A 16,967-nucleotide genomic window follows, 5' to 3' on the forward strand; every position below is an offset into this window, starting at 1 on the left:
TTTTTTCGTAGCATGTGGTTTTTCTACATAGACATCAAATTTAACAATAGATTCCTAGCTATTTCTTACATAGTATAAATGTCAGTACTCATTTTTATCCTTTTTGAAATCAATTAGTATTATTTAAAATTTCTTAATTATGAAATGATAGTGTCGACTCGTTCCAAGAAACAATGTAGCTAGTCTGTTGTCGTCCCCATGCATGAGCCGTGAGTGATTTATATTTTTGTTTTATGATTGAGTTTAATGACTATTCTTGCATCCCTGTTTTATTGTTGCCATATGTATCATTCCCTCTGTAAATGTACATCACTTACAATAAATGGGTGATGGTAGAAATGAGTCAGAAGGGTGTTGATCGGAATGAACTATAGAAATGGGTTTTGGTTTTCCAATTTTTTCTATACGACCATTCGTTCGGTGAATCCAAAAAACTATTCTTTAAAATCTTATCCTAACAACATAAAAGTTAAATAACAATTGATTTTAATTTTAGCCATCATATATATAAACAGTTTGCTGTTGAAAAAATAAAAGCTTTCACATCGAAAATCAAATGAACTCGTTAATGCCTTTGTGCAATTTAGTATTGATTTAAATCGTAAATAACTAAAATATCAAAGAGAAATATGAAAAACAATATTTTATGTAGGAGTATATAAGCGAAATGTGAAAACGGGGAATGGATTAAAGACAACTTTAAGGATAAGTTGGAAATTAAATATAACAAGTTTTGCTTAAGTGCGAATGTGGAAATAATTAATTGAGCCGCCAAAGTCAATCAACCGTTGAAACAAAAAAAAAAAAAAAAAAAGCTCAAGACGAATTAGTAGCACCGTAAAGGCATAAATATATAATAAAACTATTACAAATAAACTAATAACGTCAGAACTCTTATTTATAACGTCACTTGGTCATTCTCTTGTGTCTCACTGTCTATATATACCACTCACAATCTCCTTCCTTACCATAAATCACTTCACTCTACAAAACAACACACTTTGGTTCATCAACTATTTTGTTTCAACTCCTTCCTTATTTTAAAACTCTACTAATTGACTCAAAAGAAAAACAAATAAGTCCCAAGAATACTTTGATAATCATGCTTAAGATGGAGATTAACAGTGGGGTCGCTACACCTACTGCTTCAACTGTGGCCGTTACTGCCGTGGCGGAAACCACCACTCCTGTTTCCTCTCCTTCTCCCACCTCTTCACCTCCACCGCCTCCTTCGCCACAGCAGCCGCCACAACCGCCGGTTGTACTAAGCCCTTGTGCGGCTTGCAAGATTTTGAGGCGGCGGTGCGCTGAGAAATGCGTTTTGGCGCCGTATTTTCCTCCGACGGATCCGGCGAAGTTCACAATCGCTCACCGTGTCTTTGGAGCTAGCAACATTATTAAGTTCTTGCAGGTACTTTTTCTTTTTCGTTCTTTACTAGTTACACGTGTGTATTTTCTATGTATATGTCACCACGCACGTGTGTACATGAGCCAGATATTTCACATTTGCTTATTGGTTATGAATTAAACATCAAAAAATATAATATCTCAAACTATATCATTCTAGTGGGTATGAAAAAAAAAAACTGCTTTGTTTTGTTTTGTTTTGTTTTGCAGTAATGAATGCCAATGATTTAGAAAGATATCTAATTTAAAATATAAAAAGAGAATGATGTCTTTGTTCTTTGTAAAAAAATAATATTTACTTTTTTATAAAATGGAAACATAAAATCTGGTTTTGAAAATGTGAAAAGGAAGTTAAAGTGGTTAAAAGTCTAGTTGTTGAACAATAATGGGTTCATAAGTCATGTGACCGGAACAAGGCCCTACAATTGTAATGAAAGGTCAATAACAACCTTTCCTCAAAGCTACATGCAACCTCATTAAGAAAAAAAAAATTAAAAGTTATGCTAGAAAAAAAAAAGTCTATATCAACAATTCCTTTTTATTCGTAATTTGAAAAAGTCATGTAAGTTTTCTTCATGGTCAAATATCAAAAAACAACTTCACAATGTCAAATACTGTAAAATATTCAAATCTACGTTCCATGTCCGACCGAGACTTTTATTTCCTCTTCTAGAAACATTTTTGTGAAAGAAACATTTTAGTGAAAGATGATGTTTATGTATTTTTATATATCTTTTTCTATTATTAGGAACTTCCGGAATCGCAAAGAACAGATGCGGTTAATAGCATGGTCTATGAAGCCGGAGCAAGGATGAGAGATCCGGTTTACGGATGTGCGGGTGCAATTTACCACTTGCAGAGACAAGTTAGTGAGCTTCAAGCACAACTTGCGAAAACTCAAGTAGAGTTAGTGGGTATGCAACTCCAAAGATCAAGTCTACTAGAATTGATATATAAAATGGAGCAAACCAAGTTGTCAGCACAAGAGCAAGGACAACACAATATGTCCTTTGAGAGTTCGTTTGAGAGTGGCGATGAGTTCATTAGTAGCCCCGACGAAGTGAGCAATGATTTGGGATTCCTTGAGGACAATAACAACAACAACATTGTCAACAATAATTCATCCATGTCGTGGTGGGATCCTCTTTGGACATGATCATAACTTATGGTATTATTAGCTCACTTTAAAGCGCTTTAGTGGTTACTTCCATATGCATATTAAGACCTAGGATATGATATATGCGAAGTTTTTTTTTTTTTTCTTTAATTTGTCTAAGTCAACCAATCATGTATAATAAGCACGTAACAAAACTGCAGCAAACTTGTCAAACATGTTACGTGCTAGTATTATTATGTAGGGATATCAGACAAAAGAGTTTGTACTATGATTAAGATTCTAAGAATCTTCTCCTAACGCTAATGAGAAGGAGATAATTGAGATGCATTTTTAATTTAATGAAAATACCATTTTGTATATTTGTTGTTTCGTTTTATAATGAGAAGGATGTCATTGTTAATCTTTCTGATAATGCTCCCCGGAAGCCAATAATGCGTTTTTTTTGTCCTCCTTCTAAATAACCGGACCAAAATTTAGGTTAATCCCCAAATTCGAAGAAAAGCGAATATTGTTTCTATCTAAAAACTATCTTCAATAAACATGCAAGAGGGAACTACAAGGATTTTTGTACGTGGAATAATTCGATTCTTGACAACAATCTATAAGGCGAATATCATACCCATTCGAACATATTAGTGAGCACAACTAGCTCTTGGTTAACTCTGACGCGTGTTTTGTCATCCTATTTTGTATTCTTGTGAAGATTATAAATAAGAATTCAGGTTCTTGAAACCATCCATAGCAATGTGAAGGCGAATTAACTCTATTCGCTAAGGACACAACGAAGACATGACACGTCTCTGTAGACAGTAGTGACTGCTAGACATTTACGCGTTTTGATCCATGTGACCACACCTATATGTATATATGTGTATGATCTACGTATACGCACTCATGTTATGTGTGGACATCTATCTAACTTGTCAATAAGGTTACTGATGGAATTAACTAACAACCTCGATGTTAAAAATAAAATCTAACAACTTTAATGATGGTGTTTTCAAGGGTAAATATTATTTGGAAATATTGACCTTAATCATTGTGTTCCTATTGAAGTTATGGTGTCTCCCAAAAATTTCTCATCAGATTATAATTGAGACCATTAGATTATAGTATTATACATAGGGATGTCCTAAAACACATTTCCCTAACCCATAAGAGACAAAATATATATCTAACTTAACAAATTTTCAAGTAAATTAAATTAATTAACATAAAACCAAATAAAACTGTGTTTACCGACATATGTCACACAACTCACAATATGACCACGTTGACTCGATACTATTCCTACGAATGGTCTAATTGAGATTCAACCAAAGAACAAAATCAATAGTGTGGTCCAAAACAATAGTTTATACAATGTGTACCGACATCATGTGCAACCCACGTGACTGTCATTACAAGCAAAAGAATATTATCTGCATCGTTAGTTCGTTATTTGTCGGCACGAAGTCGAAATGACTACTTATTTTTTGGTTGATCGAAATGGCTAATGACTACTATGACCTAAGCGATGGTGGGACTGGCTCGTAACAATCGGAACGGTGTGCGCTTTGCTCATCAGCGTACATTTTATCTGCTAGTTTACGATCCAAGAAAAAAAATAATTATTAGAACGTACGTCCGAGTTTCTTATAGGCTATTTTCCAACAATTTTTTTGTAAGTTACAATTACGAATTACGTATACCAAATAAAATTACAAGATTGATACAATAACGTTGTATTTGTAAACAATAATTATTATATATTATTTAAATTAGGTTTGAAGGTAATTAGGGTATATAATTGTAATGATTACACAAATTAGCTTTACTTTTCCTAGTCCCTTTGTTATCATAAGCAGCCGAAAGGAAAAACTAAGTACCTACCTTCAGTCCTTCCAATTTCATAATTAAATCAGGTAGAGAGCCTCTTCATCAGTTTTTCGATACTTTATTCTGAAATTTTCCTTAACTTCCCAACTCATATGCCTGTTGTGATTTATTGTATTTTTCGGGACTATATAACAAATCAATATCAAAATTATGTACATATGTGATTTATTAATACTTTTCAAGCAGATTAAGGCAACAGGCGAACCCACAGATATGAAATTGGATTCTAAAATGTTATATTGAATTTAATAAATAATATGAATTTTTCCTTTTCAAATTTAACTATAATCTATGATATTTTATTTTATTATAAACTTAAAATTTAATATATTTTGTTATTACTTATGTATAGAACTAGACACAATAAAGTTAATAATTGAAGAGATAATAATTGTAGGGATAATAATTTTAGTACCGCGGTCTTTTGCATGTTGGTCAACCAAACTCTACAAATATCTCTAAGTATGATAAGTGACTAATCAAACATGGTAGATTAGCCTGTTGTGGCATACTTAGTGGACCAACCACTTTATTATTCCGAATAATTCAGAAACGTTATCGACTGATATCGCATATCACTACAATATTTTTCTGTATGTTGTTCTCTCTTATACCATACTAAAAAGTAAAAAGTTATTTCTCAATTCTTGAACTTGAAATGCTTTTCTTAGTTTCTTAATATCTTGTTTACCGTGGCGGATTATTGATAGACTCGTATAAAGAAAACATGTGGAACCAAGTGATAAAAATGGTGGATACGACGCGCCAACAAGAAGACTAAACACAAATTTTTTTTTTTTTTTTATCAAAGAAACACAAATTATTTTATGAACGCTTTTACAACTTTATTAGATTTGGTTCTTACTCGAATTAAACTCATATCACGACAAAGTATAAACTCATCTGTCTTTCTTAATATATTATTGTTCAACCAAAGGGTACGTACGAATCCATATTATAAAAAATTAGTATTACTTTCCTACAAGGCTTCGCAGCCAATTTGTAGTGCACGTATGGGATGGCCGCGACACGAGCACACGGTTTGTTTAGTTTGTCAAACATCTTAATAAGGAAAATCAAACAATTTCTAAAGTTTTCATTATTTGTTGGAAAAGAAAACTAAAGTTTTCATCGTTTTATATTTCTTTTAGCTTTTCCACTCTTCAAAATAGATATAGTGAATGCAAGTGCAAATTAATAAGCGTGTGAAGGGGACAGTGCCAAACTTGAATAAAATGGCGCAGCCTTTTTAAGTTTTTGCATTGTTCTCTTTTCTCATTGCATCCAAACCGCATTGTTCTCTATTCATATTTGTTTTTTTGATAAGAATTGTAAATGTTCTATTCATATTCTGACCTTTAATTGTTCTTCTTCTTAAGGATAAAGTGAATAGCTTACAAACAGATATACTTTGCTTAGAAAGCATCAAAATACAATTCCTCTTCACTATACAAAAAACTACGTATTTCCTTATAACGCAAATGTAGACCTTTGTACCATTCTGCTTTGATCAGATTTTGATTTTGCCACTATCATTATGATCAACGAGTTTCAAACAAATAATCTTTTCTAAATGCATTTTAAATGGTAAGAAAATGATATTTAAGAAAATCACGATAACGTCACTTTTTTGTCACAATAATGTCGATATAGAAAATAAGCCTTCAAGCTTGGTTTGCTTCTAGAGAATAATTAAAATTTTCATGTATCCTCGGATCCTAATTTTTGTCAGCAACTTTAACATATACCAAAACAATATATTTTCTTGAAACCTCTCGACACAATGTTTTTGGACAGGTGACCAAAACAGGTTAATTTTAGCTCGCTTTTTATCCGTGTGACTTTCTTCTCCTAGAGATTACAGAAACTTCAAATTCTAACTTGACAACATTCAAATTAAAATTCAAATCTCCTATCTACAAACTATTAAATATATCTATTTATACTTTTATATAAATTGTGTTCAAAAAAAAAAAAAAAAAAAACTTTTATATAAATAATTTTTGGCGCAAGATTATAATTTTTCTCGGAGACCGAGACATGTTGTAATTATAAATTTGAGAAATAACGCGGTTTGATTTCTTTTAGAACAAACATAGAACATTATCTCGTTCTTTTATTATATAATATTTGTCTTTCATCTGAGTGCTTCTTCTGTCTGTAAGTTGTAAGTTGTAATGTAAGTTGAATATGACTTTAGATTGAAATCCGCATCGTACAAAAAGTTAGTTTGACGATTAGTTTAACTCAATGTTTTTAAAACCGGACCGGTAACTGAACCGGAAAAGCTTATGGGTCATGAGTCAATATGGTTCAACCGGGATCAATTGATTTTGATGATATTTTTATAAATAATAGGTATGGATATGTCTTCTATTTTCTTTCAATGATTATAACTATAATATAATTGGATATACCAAATAAAATACTTCAATATTCATAATGTTTTAAAAAACCTTTAAAAGTAATAATTTCAAAATGCAACAAACTCAAAGTATAACCAGTACTAGTAAAATAGTTTAGAAATTCAAATCTAAAAGCAATAAGAGAATAATTAAGAGTGTATAACATTCAATCTTCATTATCTAAGAAACCCTACTATTACTAATTTGCTAAGAAGAAACTAGAAAAGGTAAGTAATTAAATTAATTGCACTCATTTTTACAAAAAAAAATAGAACCCGGTTTTATCCGGTTTAATGGTTCACCGGTTTTTGGGTTTTTGGCGGGTTGATATGGTTTTTACCGGTTCAATTTCTTTTGGGTTTTGATATTAACCCAACCCGGACATGTTACCGGTTCGCGGGTTAACGTGGTTCGACCGCCGGTCCGGTCCGGTTTTGAAAACATTGGTTTAACTTTTTTTGTTGCCTATCTCTTTTTTTTTACCTTTCAATTTCATTATTTTGACTATATGTTAGTCAAAAACTAAATAAATTGTGGAAACTATTGTCTGAAATACAATAACCAAACATTTCAAACCTAGTATGTTAGTATTACACTAATACAGTACTTTCATTAGTTATGATGATTGTTTAACATACTACAGTAAACTAAGTCATCGCATAACTCAACCGTTAGTTCTTCCGTCAAAAGGAAACGTTTCGAGGATACAACGTTACGACTTACGTGCTTATGTAATGCCAATCGAACTCTTATAAAGGCCACGTACCATTAGTAATAAAAGGGCTTTTGTTTAATAATTATCACTCAACATAGTGAGTGTTATAAAGTACAAGTTACAAAGGAGACAGTTCATAAATTAAGTCCAATCCAACCCAGTTAGTTACACAATTAGTCTCATACTAATGGGTCAATGTCTCAATTTAGTTAGGTGATAATAGGTTAATGATTAACCATTTAACCCATCATTTCTTTTCTTTTTTAAAAGTTGAAACCAACAAAAATAAAATATTACTATTTCGTCCATTTAACAATACAATCACATTATCATACCATCATCAAAAATATTATCATCATATCATCAAAAATAACACTTTTTACTCGCTCCCATTTTTTTATTTTTTTTTGCTTTTTTCGGGCTAGCTATATGTTACAAATCTATAGGCCATACGTATTATTATATAAGTTTAGTCTTGCATATATGTATCTGCAATTTTCCTATGATACCAAGATATGTATCTATCTAGCTTGAGGTTGACCAGCACAGACTTGAAGTTTAGCCGTGAGCTTTCTGATTTCTCTTGGCCTAGAAATATATCTAGACACATTTTTAACATTTGTAGAGCTATACATGAAAGGACTGGAGGATTTTTGGACCGAAATAACCTTTTGGTCAAATAGAAAAGAAAAAAAAAGTAGAAGCTTGAAAAACGTTTTAGAAGGGTGAACTGGCGAAATTGAAAAATAAAGAAGTGTTTGTGGCTCGCTGAGATGATTTTGGTGGAGTGTAAAGAGAAGCTCAAGATAATTGAAGCTAAGCTATTTATAGACCAACACTTAGATACGATGAGGAGAATATTTTGCATGGTTTAATGCATGAGAAATGCGTCCACACGTTGACACCTAAGTATCTAGGTGTCTCTCGTCTTCTCCAATTATTTGCAAGCTCTGTCCAAGAATTTCATTGGAAGATATTTAATGTGGTAAAATAATTTTTACTCTTACTTTTTTTTTTTTGACCTCGGAGCCATTTCGACTGCTTCACTTATACGATGCTGTCCCATTACGTGTTATGATTTAAAACCATGTGAAAACAAAAATTTTAAACCATCATCTTGTTGGGTTAACAGATTCAGCGTTTTCGATATTAGGAAAAAGTTCTAAATTCTATTACAATTTTGAAGAAAAAGTCAAAAAATACTTTATCTATTACTTATTTTTAATACCTAGCATTTTTTTTTGGAAAATTAATACTTAAATTAATAAAAACGTGCAATTTAATACTCAACAAATTTAAATATTGTCGTTTTCATACTTACGAATTCTTAACAAAATAAATATTTCAATTTTATCCTTATTCAGTTTCGTTAAATATTTATTTATAGATAGCAAAAAATTAATTTTAATTTTATTCCAATAAAAATGATTGTTATTAATATTTTTATTTTATCTGTATTTTATTTCTTTAATTTAAAAATTACATTTAATATTTTATTTTTTCCAAAATTAAAAAATTTCTCAAAATCAACTATGATGAAGCGTCGCCAAACTCATTCTTCATTGTAAACCAAGCTTATATCCCTTTCTTGAAATCCAAATAAATTTCTCAATCGTTTATCTACCTTACCAAACCTAACACCACCAATCTTTCCACGACAACCAAATTCGTTTCAATTCGATGTGCTTCAGCTTCAACCTCTGTTGAATCTGAGCAACGAGACTTCAATTTCGCTGTCGGTCCAGCCGCATTACAGCCTATGTTGAATCCGAGCAACAAGACTTCAATTTTGCCGCCAACCCAGCCGCATTATAACCACGCGCAATCGTCCAAATCTGATTGGAGTAACGGTATGGCTACGGTGGAGACATCGCTATAAATGTTGCTTCATATATGTAAACGTCTATAACTGCAAGTAGAAAAATGTGTTAGATATGAAAAAATGTAATTCAGACAGAGATGGAGGAGAAGGAGTATCTTCTGGTCAACTGAATCAGAGTAAGAAATCTATCATAGTGGGTGAGTTAGCTCGGGTATAGATCGCAAGGATTCAAGTATCTCTCAATTTCAAATTTTTTGATTTAGGTTTTAAAAGTACCTCATCTAATTCAAAAATTTGATGATTATTATTAAATTTGAAATTGAAATTGATTCATTTTTAATTTTGGAGAAAAATAAAATATTAAAATGTAATTTTTAAATTAAAGAAATAAAACACAGATAAAATAAAAATATTAAAAACAATCATTTTTTATTGGAATAAAATTAAAATTAATTTTCTGCTATCTATAAATAAATATTTAATAAAAACGAATAAAAGTAAAATTTGAATATTTATTTTGTTAAGAGATTGTAAGTATGAAAATAATACCACTTAAAATTTTTAGATATTAAATTACACGTTTTTATTAATTTGAATATTAATCTCTAACAAAAAACCAAATATTAAACGTTCAAATATATAATAGATAAAGTATTTTTTTACTTTTTTCTTAAAATTTTTAAATATTGCATGACTCTTAGGAAAAAGATGATTTGATCACCAACTCCAAATAATTTATAATATTTCTAAAGCCATAAGAAACAATGAAACGAGAGGTGGTGGAAAGAAAACGTTTATGCATCAAACTCTAATAAAAGACACTGAGTGTAGGTAGACACGAAGGCTCCAAATTTTTGCATGTTGCACACGTGTCTTCCTTCTTCATCCTACTTAACACATATATGCATGCACCCTTCTTACAAAGATTGTAAAAACATTGTGAATCATCGGAAAGGTTGGAGAAAGATGGAGAAAAACAAGAGAACTTTTGCGTTTTTGCTTCTGTTGGTGCTTATCCATGGAGTAATGGTGATGAGATCAAATGGGTATGAAGGAGAAGAAGGGTGGGGAGGAGAAGGAGGAGGAGATTGGGGAGGAGAAGGAGGAGGAGGTGGAGATTGGGGAGGAGAAGGAGAAGGAGGAGGAGGAGGAGGAGAGTGGGGAGGAGAAGGAGGACGGGGAGGAGGAGGAGGAGGAGGAGGAGGAAGAAGAGGGTGGTTCATGATGAGAGAGTCAAGGCAAGTGATCAAATCAGAAGGTGGAGAGATGAGAGTTGTGATATCTCCAAGAGGAAGAATCATTGAGAAGCCAATGCACATTGGCTTTCTAACAATGGAACCTAAAACCCTCTTTGTCCCTCAGTATCTCGACTCAAGCCTCCTCATCTTCATTCGTCAAGGTATTTCCTCTCTCCCTTTCTCTCTATCTCTCTCTCAACATGTGTGTCTCACTCTCTCAAGAACATGTGTTTAATTACTTACAGGTGAAGCTACGCTTGGAGTAATATGCAAAGACGAATTCGGAGAGAGGAGATTGAAGGCAGGAGACATCTACTGGATCCCGGCTGGTTCTGTCTTTTATTTACATAACACAGGCCGAGGCCAACGCCTTCATGTCATTTGCAGCATTGATCCTACCCAAAGCCTCGGTTTCGAAACCTTCCAAGTACTCATGTTTAACATTTAGGACTCATTATTATCACATTGACTTATAGAATTTTGCATTTGGCTAACTAGTTCCTTGTGTGTGTAGCCTTTCTATATAGGTGGAGGACCGTCTTCTGTTCTCGCTGGCTTCGATCCCGACACTTTAACCTCAGCACTTAACGTTAGTACTCAAACCTAAATGATTATTAATTTTTATATTGTTTGTCTGCATTTTATATATAAAAAAAAAAAAACAAATTATACTATTTTTTGAAAGTACAACCTTAAAACAAATTGTTTGATAAATTGGAGTTTGGTCTTTGCATGTGTCCAAAGGTGAAAATGCACAAATCTATAGTACTATTTTTATAGGAATATTATATGTACAAATGCATCTTAATTAGAGGAATGTTAGAAATTGGTGTTTAAAACTTCCATATTAGTATTTAGTTAGGGCTCTTTCTGTTCAATCTCAATCTCATATCAGTTTTTCACTTTTAGGTTTCTCGACCAGAGCTGCAAAGAATGATGAGGAGTCAATTCCGTGGCCCGATTGTACACGTCATGGAAGGACCAGAAGGCCCACAACCAACGACGACATGGACCCAATTTTTGGGGTTAAGAGAGGAAGAGAAACGAAGTCATCTCAAGAAACTGTTGGAGATGAAACAAGGATCCCCTCAAGACCAACAATACAGTTCAGGGTGGTCTTGGAGGACTATTATAAGATCGTTTATGGATCTAATAGAAGAAAAGAATAAAGGGTCAGGATCTTCTGAGTGCCATGACTCGTACAACATTTATGATCAGAAACCTAGTTTCAAAAACGACTATGGATGGAGTACTGCTCTTGATTATGAGGATTACGAGCCTCTTAAACACTCGGGCATCGGCGTTTTTCTAGTTAATCTCACCGCGGTATGATTCATATCTCTTATTTTATTACCAACATCTAGCGAACTTTATGTCTATGACAACCACTAGATGTGAACTGTCATTAATTAACTAAGCTCTAAGAATTATTTTGGTAACTTTTAAGTCGTATATAGATCAGTTGTTATCTACCGATCAAAAAGTTGGTTTAATTCAGAAAAATAAAAATAAAAATACTAAAACCGTATTTAACCGATCAAGTTTCAAATGTTTTTGTCAGGGTTCGATGATGGCTCCCCATATGAACCCAACAGCCACGGAATATGGCATCGTTTTAGCTGGATCCGGAGAGATCCAAGTTGTATTTCCAAACGGAACTTCTGCTATGAACACAAGAGTCTCCGTAGGGGATGTCTTTTGGATCCCTCGGTACTTCGCCTTTTGCCAGATCGCTTCTCGGACCGCACCATTCGAGTTTGTAGGATTCACCACGTCGGCTCACAAGAATCGGCCTCAGTTCTTAGTTGGATCAAAGTCGCTACTCACAACTCTAAATGTGACATCGTTGTCCATGGCTTTTGGAGTCGACGAAGGGACAATGAGGGGGTTCATCGAGCCACAAAGAGAAGCTGTTATTCTGCCTACTGCATCGGCAGCTCCTCCACATGTCGGTTAATCGGTGCGTTACGGTTTCGGTCGCACTCCTTGTTTGAGGAATGTGCGGAAAGGTTTTTCTTTTTGAATGTTTATGTATGTAGCTAGCCATGAGTATGTACGGATGTATGTTTTTGTTACATTGAAATAAAAGGTAATCATTAAGCAGATTATGTTTTAGTCCATTCTTCACAATCGCTAATTTAATATTCTCTTGTTCGGTCGAAAGTTACAGATTTTTAATCTATAGATAACATAAAGGAATGGTTTAAAAAAAAAAAAAGTCTTTTCCACAACCACATGAATATGTTAATTTTAAGATTCTTTGTATCATTATTATATTGAGGACATGTGTCGTAGTGTTGGAAGGAACTCGATTTGATCGATTTGTAGGAGTTTCAAAACTCTTTGAGAAAGCTTTAGCACATTCAATCTCCACAAGCAACATGGTACTTTTTGCCTTCAAACTTATTGTTGGAAAGATCAAGATAATAAAGGTTGACTAACTATAACATAAAATTGGGAGCATATCTTATTTTTCCTCAACTGGATCATATAAGCTCATGATCAATCCTAGGATGAGCTTATGATCAACTTAGGCCTGGGTATTTTAACCGAATCCGAAACCTGAACCCGAACCTGATCCGAAATAGGCAGTTCGGTTCGAATTTGGGTGGTATTAAATACCCGATCGGATTTAGTTTCTTTGAAATTTGGATACCCGATCGGGTTCGGATATTACCCGATATCCGAAGTAGATCCGAATCAACCCGAAATAAATACAAAAATGCATCTAAGTGGATTTGAACCCAATATCTTAGACATTAATTGATGCATCATAAACCATTTTGCCACCTTGATTATTCAATCATAGTATAAAAATATTAAGTATTTATATTTTTATATGTATATATATGTGTGTATTCTAAAATTGGCTTATGTTTTTCTTTCTCAATCAATAGAATCGATAATTGCTTTATTTTTTCAATACCCAGATCAATTTTACTAAAAAAAAGTGATGCTTTGTGAGGTTGGAAGATAAATATGAATCATATCATATAATTTGTTATAGATATTGTTAGATTTGGTAGAGAATTTGAAAGATTTGATTTTTGAAGTGGTGGCCATGGATAAACAAAATTAAGATTTTTGGATGAAGAAAAGAAAGATGAAGAAAAAGGAGACAAGAAGAGGGAGGTAGAAAGTATTTTTTTTTTTCAACGACATAAAGAAAAAAAAAATATATATATATATATATATATATATATTTTAATGAATTTGGGTATACCCGAAATTACACGAACCCGAAGCCAAATTACCAGAACCTGACCCGATATCATAAAATACCCAATCGGATTTTATAGCTCTACATCCGAAAATCCGAAAACTTAAACATCCAAACCCGAATCCGATCGGATACCCGAATCAGGTCAAGCTTTGACCTCTTTTTATCTTTGGGATTGAGCATAAAATGCCACTTTCATACCCTTAACTTTAAAGCCCATAGTTTCTTTTTAAAAAAGCAAACACCGAATGGGCTTTTTGGTTTCCCAGGCCCAAAGATAAAAACCCCCTCCTCTCTTTTTTGGTTCTCTCTCGCCGAGCCATCACCACCACCTCCGGCGAAGCATGTTACTGGTTCCTTAAACCACGGCGCCGGGACGAAATCAGTGTACTTATCTCCTTTCACTCTTCTATCATTATGATTTGATAAAGCCAACGTCGAATCTTTATTCCTTCACAGTAAAGGCGTCCTCAGCCCAGCTCCATGAGCTTTCTCAGGTAAAGGTTTTGATATTCAATTATCCATGAGATTAGTTCTGAATTGTGTTCGAGAATTCAATTTTCAGAGTGTTTTTTATAGTAAAGTTGTAATTTCGTAGTATGCTCACCAATTGGTCGACGAAATGCTGCTTAGAAGATTTGACTAATATGTTTATCCTCAATATGGTTACTTCTGAGTAAACGTTATTCCAAAATGTTGCATTTTGTAGCAGACTATACAAAAATCTCGATTCTTGAGCTCGAATTAAGCCAAATTATGGCAATTGCTTTTGCTCGTGGGTTTCGAAAAGCTTCATCCCTACTTAAATCTTCATATCCACTTCTCATTTCTTCCAGGTTTGTACATCTGAGACTATACAACACAGTTTAGTATGTTATGTCCAAAATGTGATTGTACTCTTGTGATTTTTTTGCCCACTAGGTTGCTTCAGCAAAGCCAAGAGTTTTCTTATTCGACATTGACATTATCTTTACCAACAACGATCTCAAGGCCTACATTTAGAAATTTCAGTCATGGTACGGTGAATCTAGTGATATCAGAAGGGAAACCAAAGTTTGAAACTCGGGAACTTGATCCTCCCAAGAAGTATAAGTGGTTGACGAAAAAACGTCTGAAGTTGAAAAGGAAGAAAGAAAGAGAGGAAAGGAACGCAGCTAACAGGAAAGACCCACGGCGACTTACTGTTAAAGGGAAGAAGAAGAAGTTTGCTAGTGCGGATGAAAAAATTAAGTACAAGCTTGAAAAGGTATGTGAGAGTCTAGCACTAGTATGAATTTGATGAGTTTAAGGGTTCATTTGATGTGTGATTTGTTGATGATGCTCCTTGTATTTAGGCCAAGATCAAAGAAGCATTGCTGATTGAGAAACTGAAACGGTATGAAGTTGCGAAAGTGCAGGGACCTGAGGTTCGACCTCATGAGATCACTGGGGAAGAACGTTTCTATTTGAAGAAAATGGGTCAGAAGAGATCTAATTATGTACCGATTGGGAGAAGAGGAGTATTTGGTGGTGTTATTCTAAACATGCATTTGCATTGGAAAAAACATGAAACCGTTAAGGTTATCTGCAATAATAGTAAGCCTGGCCAAGTGCAGCAATTTGCAGAGGAGCTTGCCAAACTGAGTGGTGGTGTGCCTGTTAACATAATCGGCGATGATACAATCATATTTTATAGAGGGAAGGGTTATGTGCAGCCACAACTTATGTCTCCAATCGATACATTATCTAAGAAAAGGGTTAGTCCTCAAATTGTCTTTTTGTTTTGGAACATCTTACTGTAGATGAATAGGAAGCAAAACCGTCCCTGGTTACGCTTTGTGCATTTAGGCGTGTCTTATAGATACCAGAGGAAAAATCTATTAGGGGGTATCTTTTGTTTACTCATTTGATTCGGTTTATGTTTTGGTTGCTAGTTCCTAACATGGTTATGTTTCCATTTGCAGGCATATGAAAAATCAAAGTACGAACAATCTCTTGAATCGGTGAGACACTTCATAGCAATTGCAGAGAAGGAACTTGAACTATACTACAGGCATGTTGCTCTTTATGATGACCCGAATAACAGAAACCCTCTTTCGATACTGGATGATTCTCCATCGGAATCACGTAATCATCATCAGAATGAGCTTTATCTTAGCTGTTCCGACACTGATGCTAATTCCGAAGACGAAGACGAAGATGAAGAGCTCTGTAGATTAGATAATGGTTCTTATTCTTCTGATTCTGCAAAGGAAGACTTGTCTGAAACTGAAAACTAGACTCTAATTAGATAAATAGAGACTTTTGGTTATAGATCTAGTGATAATAATAATGCACGTTACAAGTTTTGGCTAAGATCGTAGAATAAACTTCTTATGGCACAAAGGTCTTTAAATATTTCCAGTTTATTTCATCTGTATCTTTTGCCAGCGTAACATGACATGTGATGTGATAGCTCTATAAATGTATGAATGTGTATATAAGTTCAAAAACTATATGTTGTATGTTGTGTAAATAAGTAAATTGATCCAAAAGCCCAAAAATACATGCAAATGGTATCAAATTATATGAATTCAAACCTCACATAACTTATATGATCACTTCACGGATCCTGAATTAGGTAAATGATTTGCATACGATTGACATGGTATAAATAAAAGAAATACAATAAATAAATAAAAACATAAATAATTATAATAGGTGAGCGACTTATAAATGATGAGATTGAGAGCATTGAGGTCGTTACGCCAATAGTACCAAACACGGACGAGTTATGGAAACGCGCGTCACATGTTGTTGTTGGCTTGTTTAGTTTTGGGACAACGACAACTACAACTATCCCAAACACTCTCCGTTTATACTCTCTTCTATTTTATATTATTCTCTTTTTATTTTCACCGTATGTCGGATGTTCCCATTATGAATATGAAATTATGATGGATTTTGTTGATGAAAACGTGAACACTTTTTGTTTTAGTTTGAAGGACTCACCTTTCAATTGATTTTCTCGCTTATATTTTAAGATTTTGACATACGATGAACTAGATGATTATTACGTTTTGCTTACAAATTTTGTATTATGAACAGTAACTATTTTTGTGGTGTTTTATTTGTTGATTAATGTCTATCGTGTTTGAGAGGCTATGCGTATGATTAGGTCGTTAACCATTCAAAAAAGATGGTTTT

At 33.5% G+C, this 16,967-nt stretch overlaps 3 protein-coding genes across 4 annotated transcripts; all 3 read left to right on the forward strand.

The window, feature by feature from the left end:
* The first annotated feature begins 900 nt into the window (after positions 1 to 900).
* Positions 901 to 2,881, forward strand: LOC104786862 (LOB domain-containing protein 11-like). Its single transcript, XM_010512314.3, has 2 exons — positions 901 to 1,411; positions 2,156 to 2,881. Exons 1-2 carry the CDS (start codon positions 1,103 to 1,105, stop codon positions 2,561 to 2,563), a joined length of 717 nt encoding a protein of 238 aa, XP_010510616.1. The 5' UTR covers positions 901 to 1,102; the 3' UTR covers positions 2,564 to 2,881.
* A 7,377-nt stretch (positions 2,882 to 10,258) lies between these two features.
* Positions 10,259 to 12,685, forward strand: LOC104786863 (vicilin-like seed storage protein At2g28490). The gene is made up of 5 exons (XM_010512315.3): positions 10,259 to 10,743; positions 10,828 to 11,009; positions 11,097 to 11,171; positions 11,492 to 11,908; positions 12,144 to 12,685. The coding sequence occupies exons 1-5, from the start codon at positions 10,311 to 10,313 to the stop codon at positions 12,537 to 12,539; spliced, it is 1,503 nt and encodes a 500-aa protein (XP_010510617.2). The 5' UTR covers positions 10,259 to 10,310; the 3' UTR covers positions 12,540 to 12,685.
* Positions 12,686 to 14,013: 1,328 nt separating this feature from the next.
* LOC104786864 (uncharacterized) lies at positions 14,014 to 16,136 on the forward strand. Of its 2 annotated transcripts, none has more exons than XM_010512316.3 (5): positions 14,014 to 14,299; positions 14,515 to 14,638; positions 14,724 to 15,048; positions 15,137 to 15,538; positions 15,746 to 16,136. In XM_010512316.3, exons 2-5 carry the CDS (start codon positions 14,559 to 14,561, stop codon positions 16,058 to 16,060), a joined length of 1,122 nt encoding a protein of 373 aa, XP_010510618.1. In that variant the 5' UTR covers positions 14,014 to 14,299; positions 14,515 to 14,558; the 3' UTR covers positions 16,061 to 16,136. The 2 variants fall into 2 exon arrangements, with proteins under 2 accessions (XP_010510618.1, XP_010510619.1); XM_010512317.3 differs by having other exon boundaries at positions 14,042 to 14,299; positions 14,512 to 14,638.
* Positions 16,137 to 16,967: the final 831 nt, after the last annotated feature.

This window comes from Camelina sativa, chromosome 5, assembly GCF_030686135.1.
Source record: "Camelina sativa cultivar CO46 ecotype springtype chromosome 5, ASM3068613v1".
Taxonomy (NCBI): domain Eukaryota; kingdom Viridiplantae; phylum Streptophyta; class Magnoliopsida; order Brassicales; family Brassicaceae; genus Camelina; species Camelina sativa.

Coding starts and splice junctions, on each gene's coding strand:
- LOC104786862 (XM_010512314.3), top strand. CDS start 1,103: ATGCTTAAGATGGAGATTAACAGTGGGGTCGCTACACCTACTGCTTCA. Junction 1,412..2,155: donor ACATTATTAAGTTCTTGCAG/GTACTTTTTCTT, acceptor TTCTATTATTAG/GAACTTCCGGAATCGCAAAG.
- LOC104786863 (XM_010512315.3), top strand. CDS start 10,311: ATGGAGAAAAACAAGAGAACTTTTGCGTTTTTGCTTCTGTTGGTGCTT. Junction 10,744..10,827: donor CCTCATCTTCATTCGTCAAG/GTATTTCCTCTC, acceptor AATTACTTACAG/GTGAAGCTACGCTTGGAGTA. Junction 11,172..11,491: donor CTTTAACCTCAGCACTTAAC/GTTAGTACTCAA, acceptor TTTCACTTTTAG/GTTTCTCGACCAGAGCTGCA.
- LOC104786864 (XM_010512316.3), top strand. CDS start 14,559: ATGGCAATTGCTTTTGCTCGTGGGTTTCGAAAAGCTTCATCCCTACTT. Junction 15,049..15,136: donor TTAAGTACAAGCTTGAAAAG/GTATGTGAGAGT, acceptor CCTTGTATTTAG/GCCAAGATCAAAGAAGCATT. Junction 15,539..15,745: donor ATACATTATCTAAGAAAAGG/GTTAGTCCTCAA, acceptor TTCCATTTGCAG/GCATATGAAAAATCAAAGTA.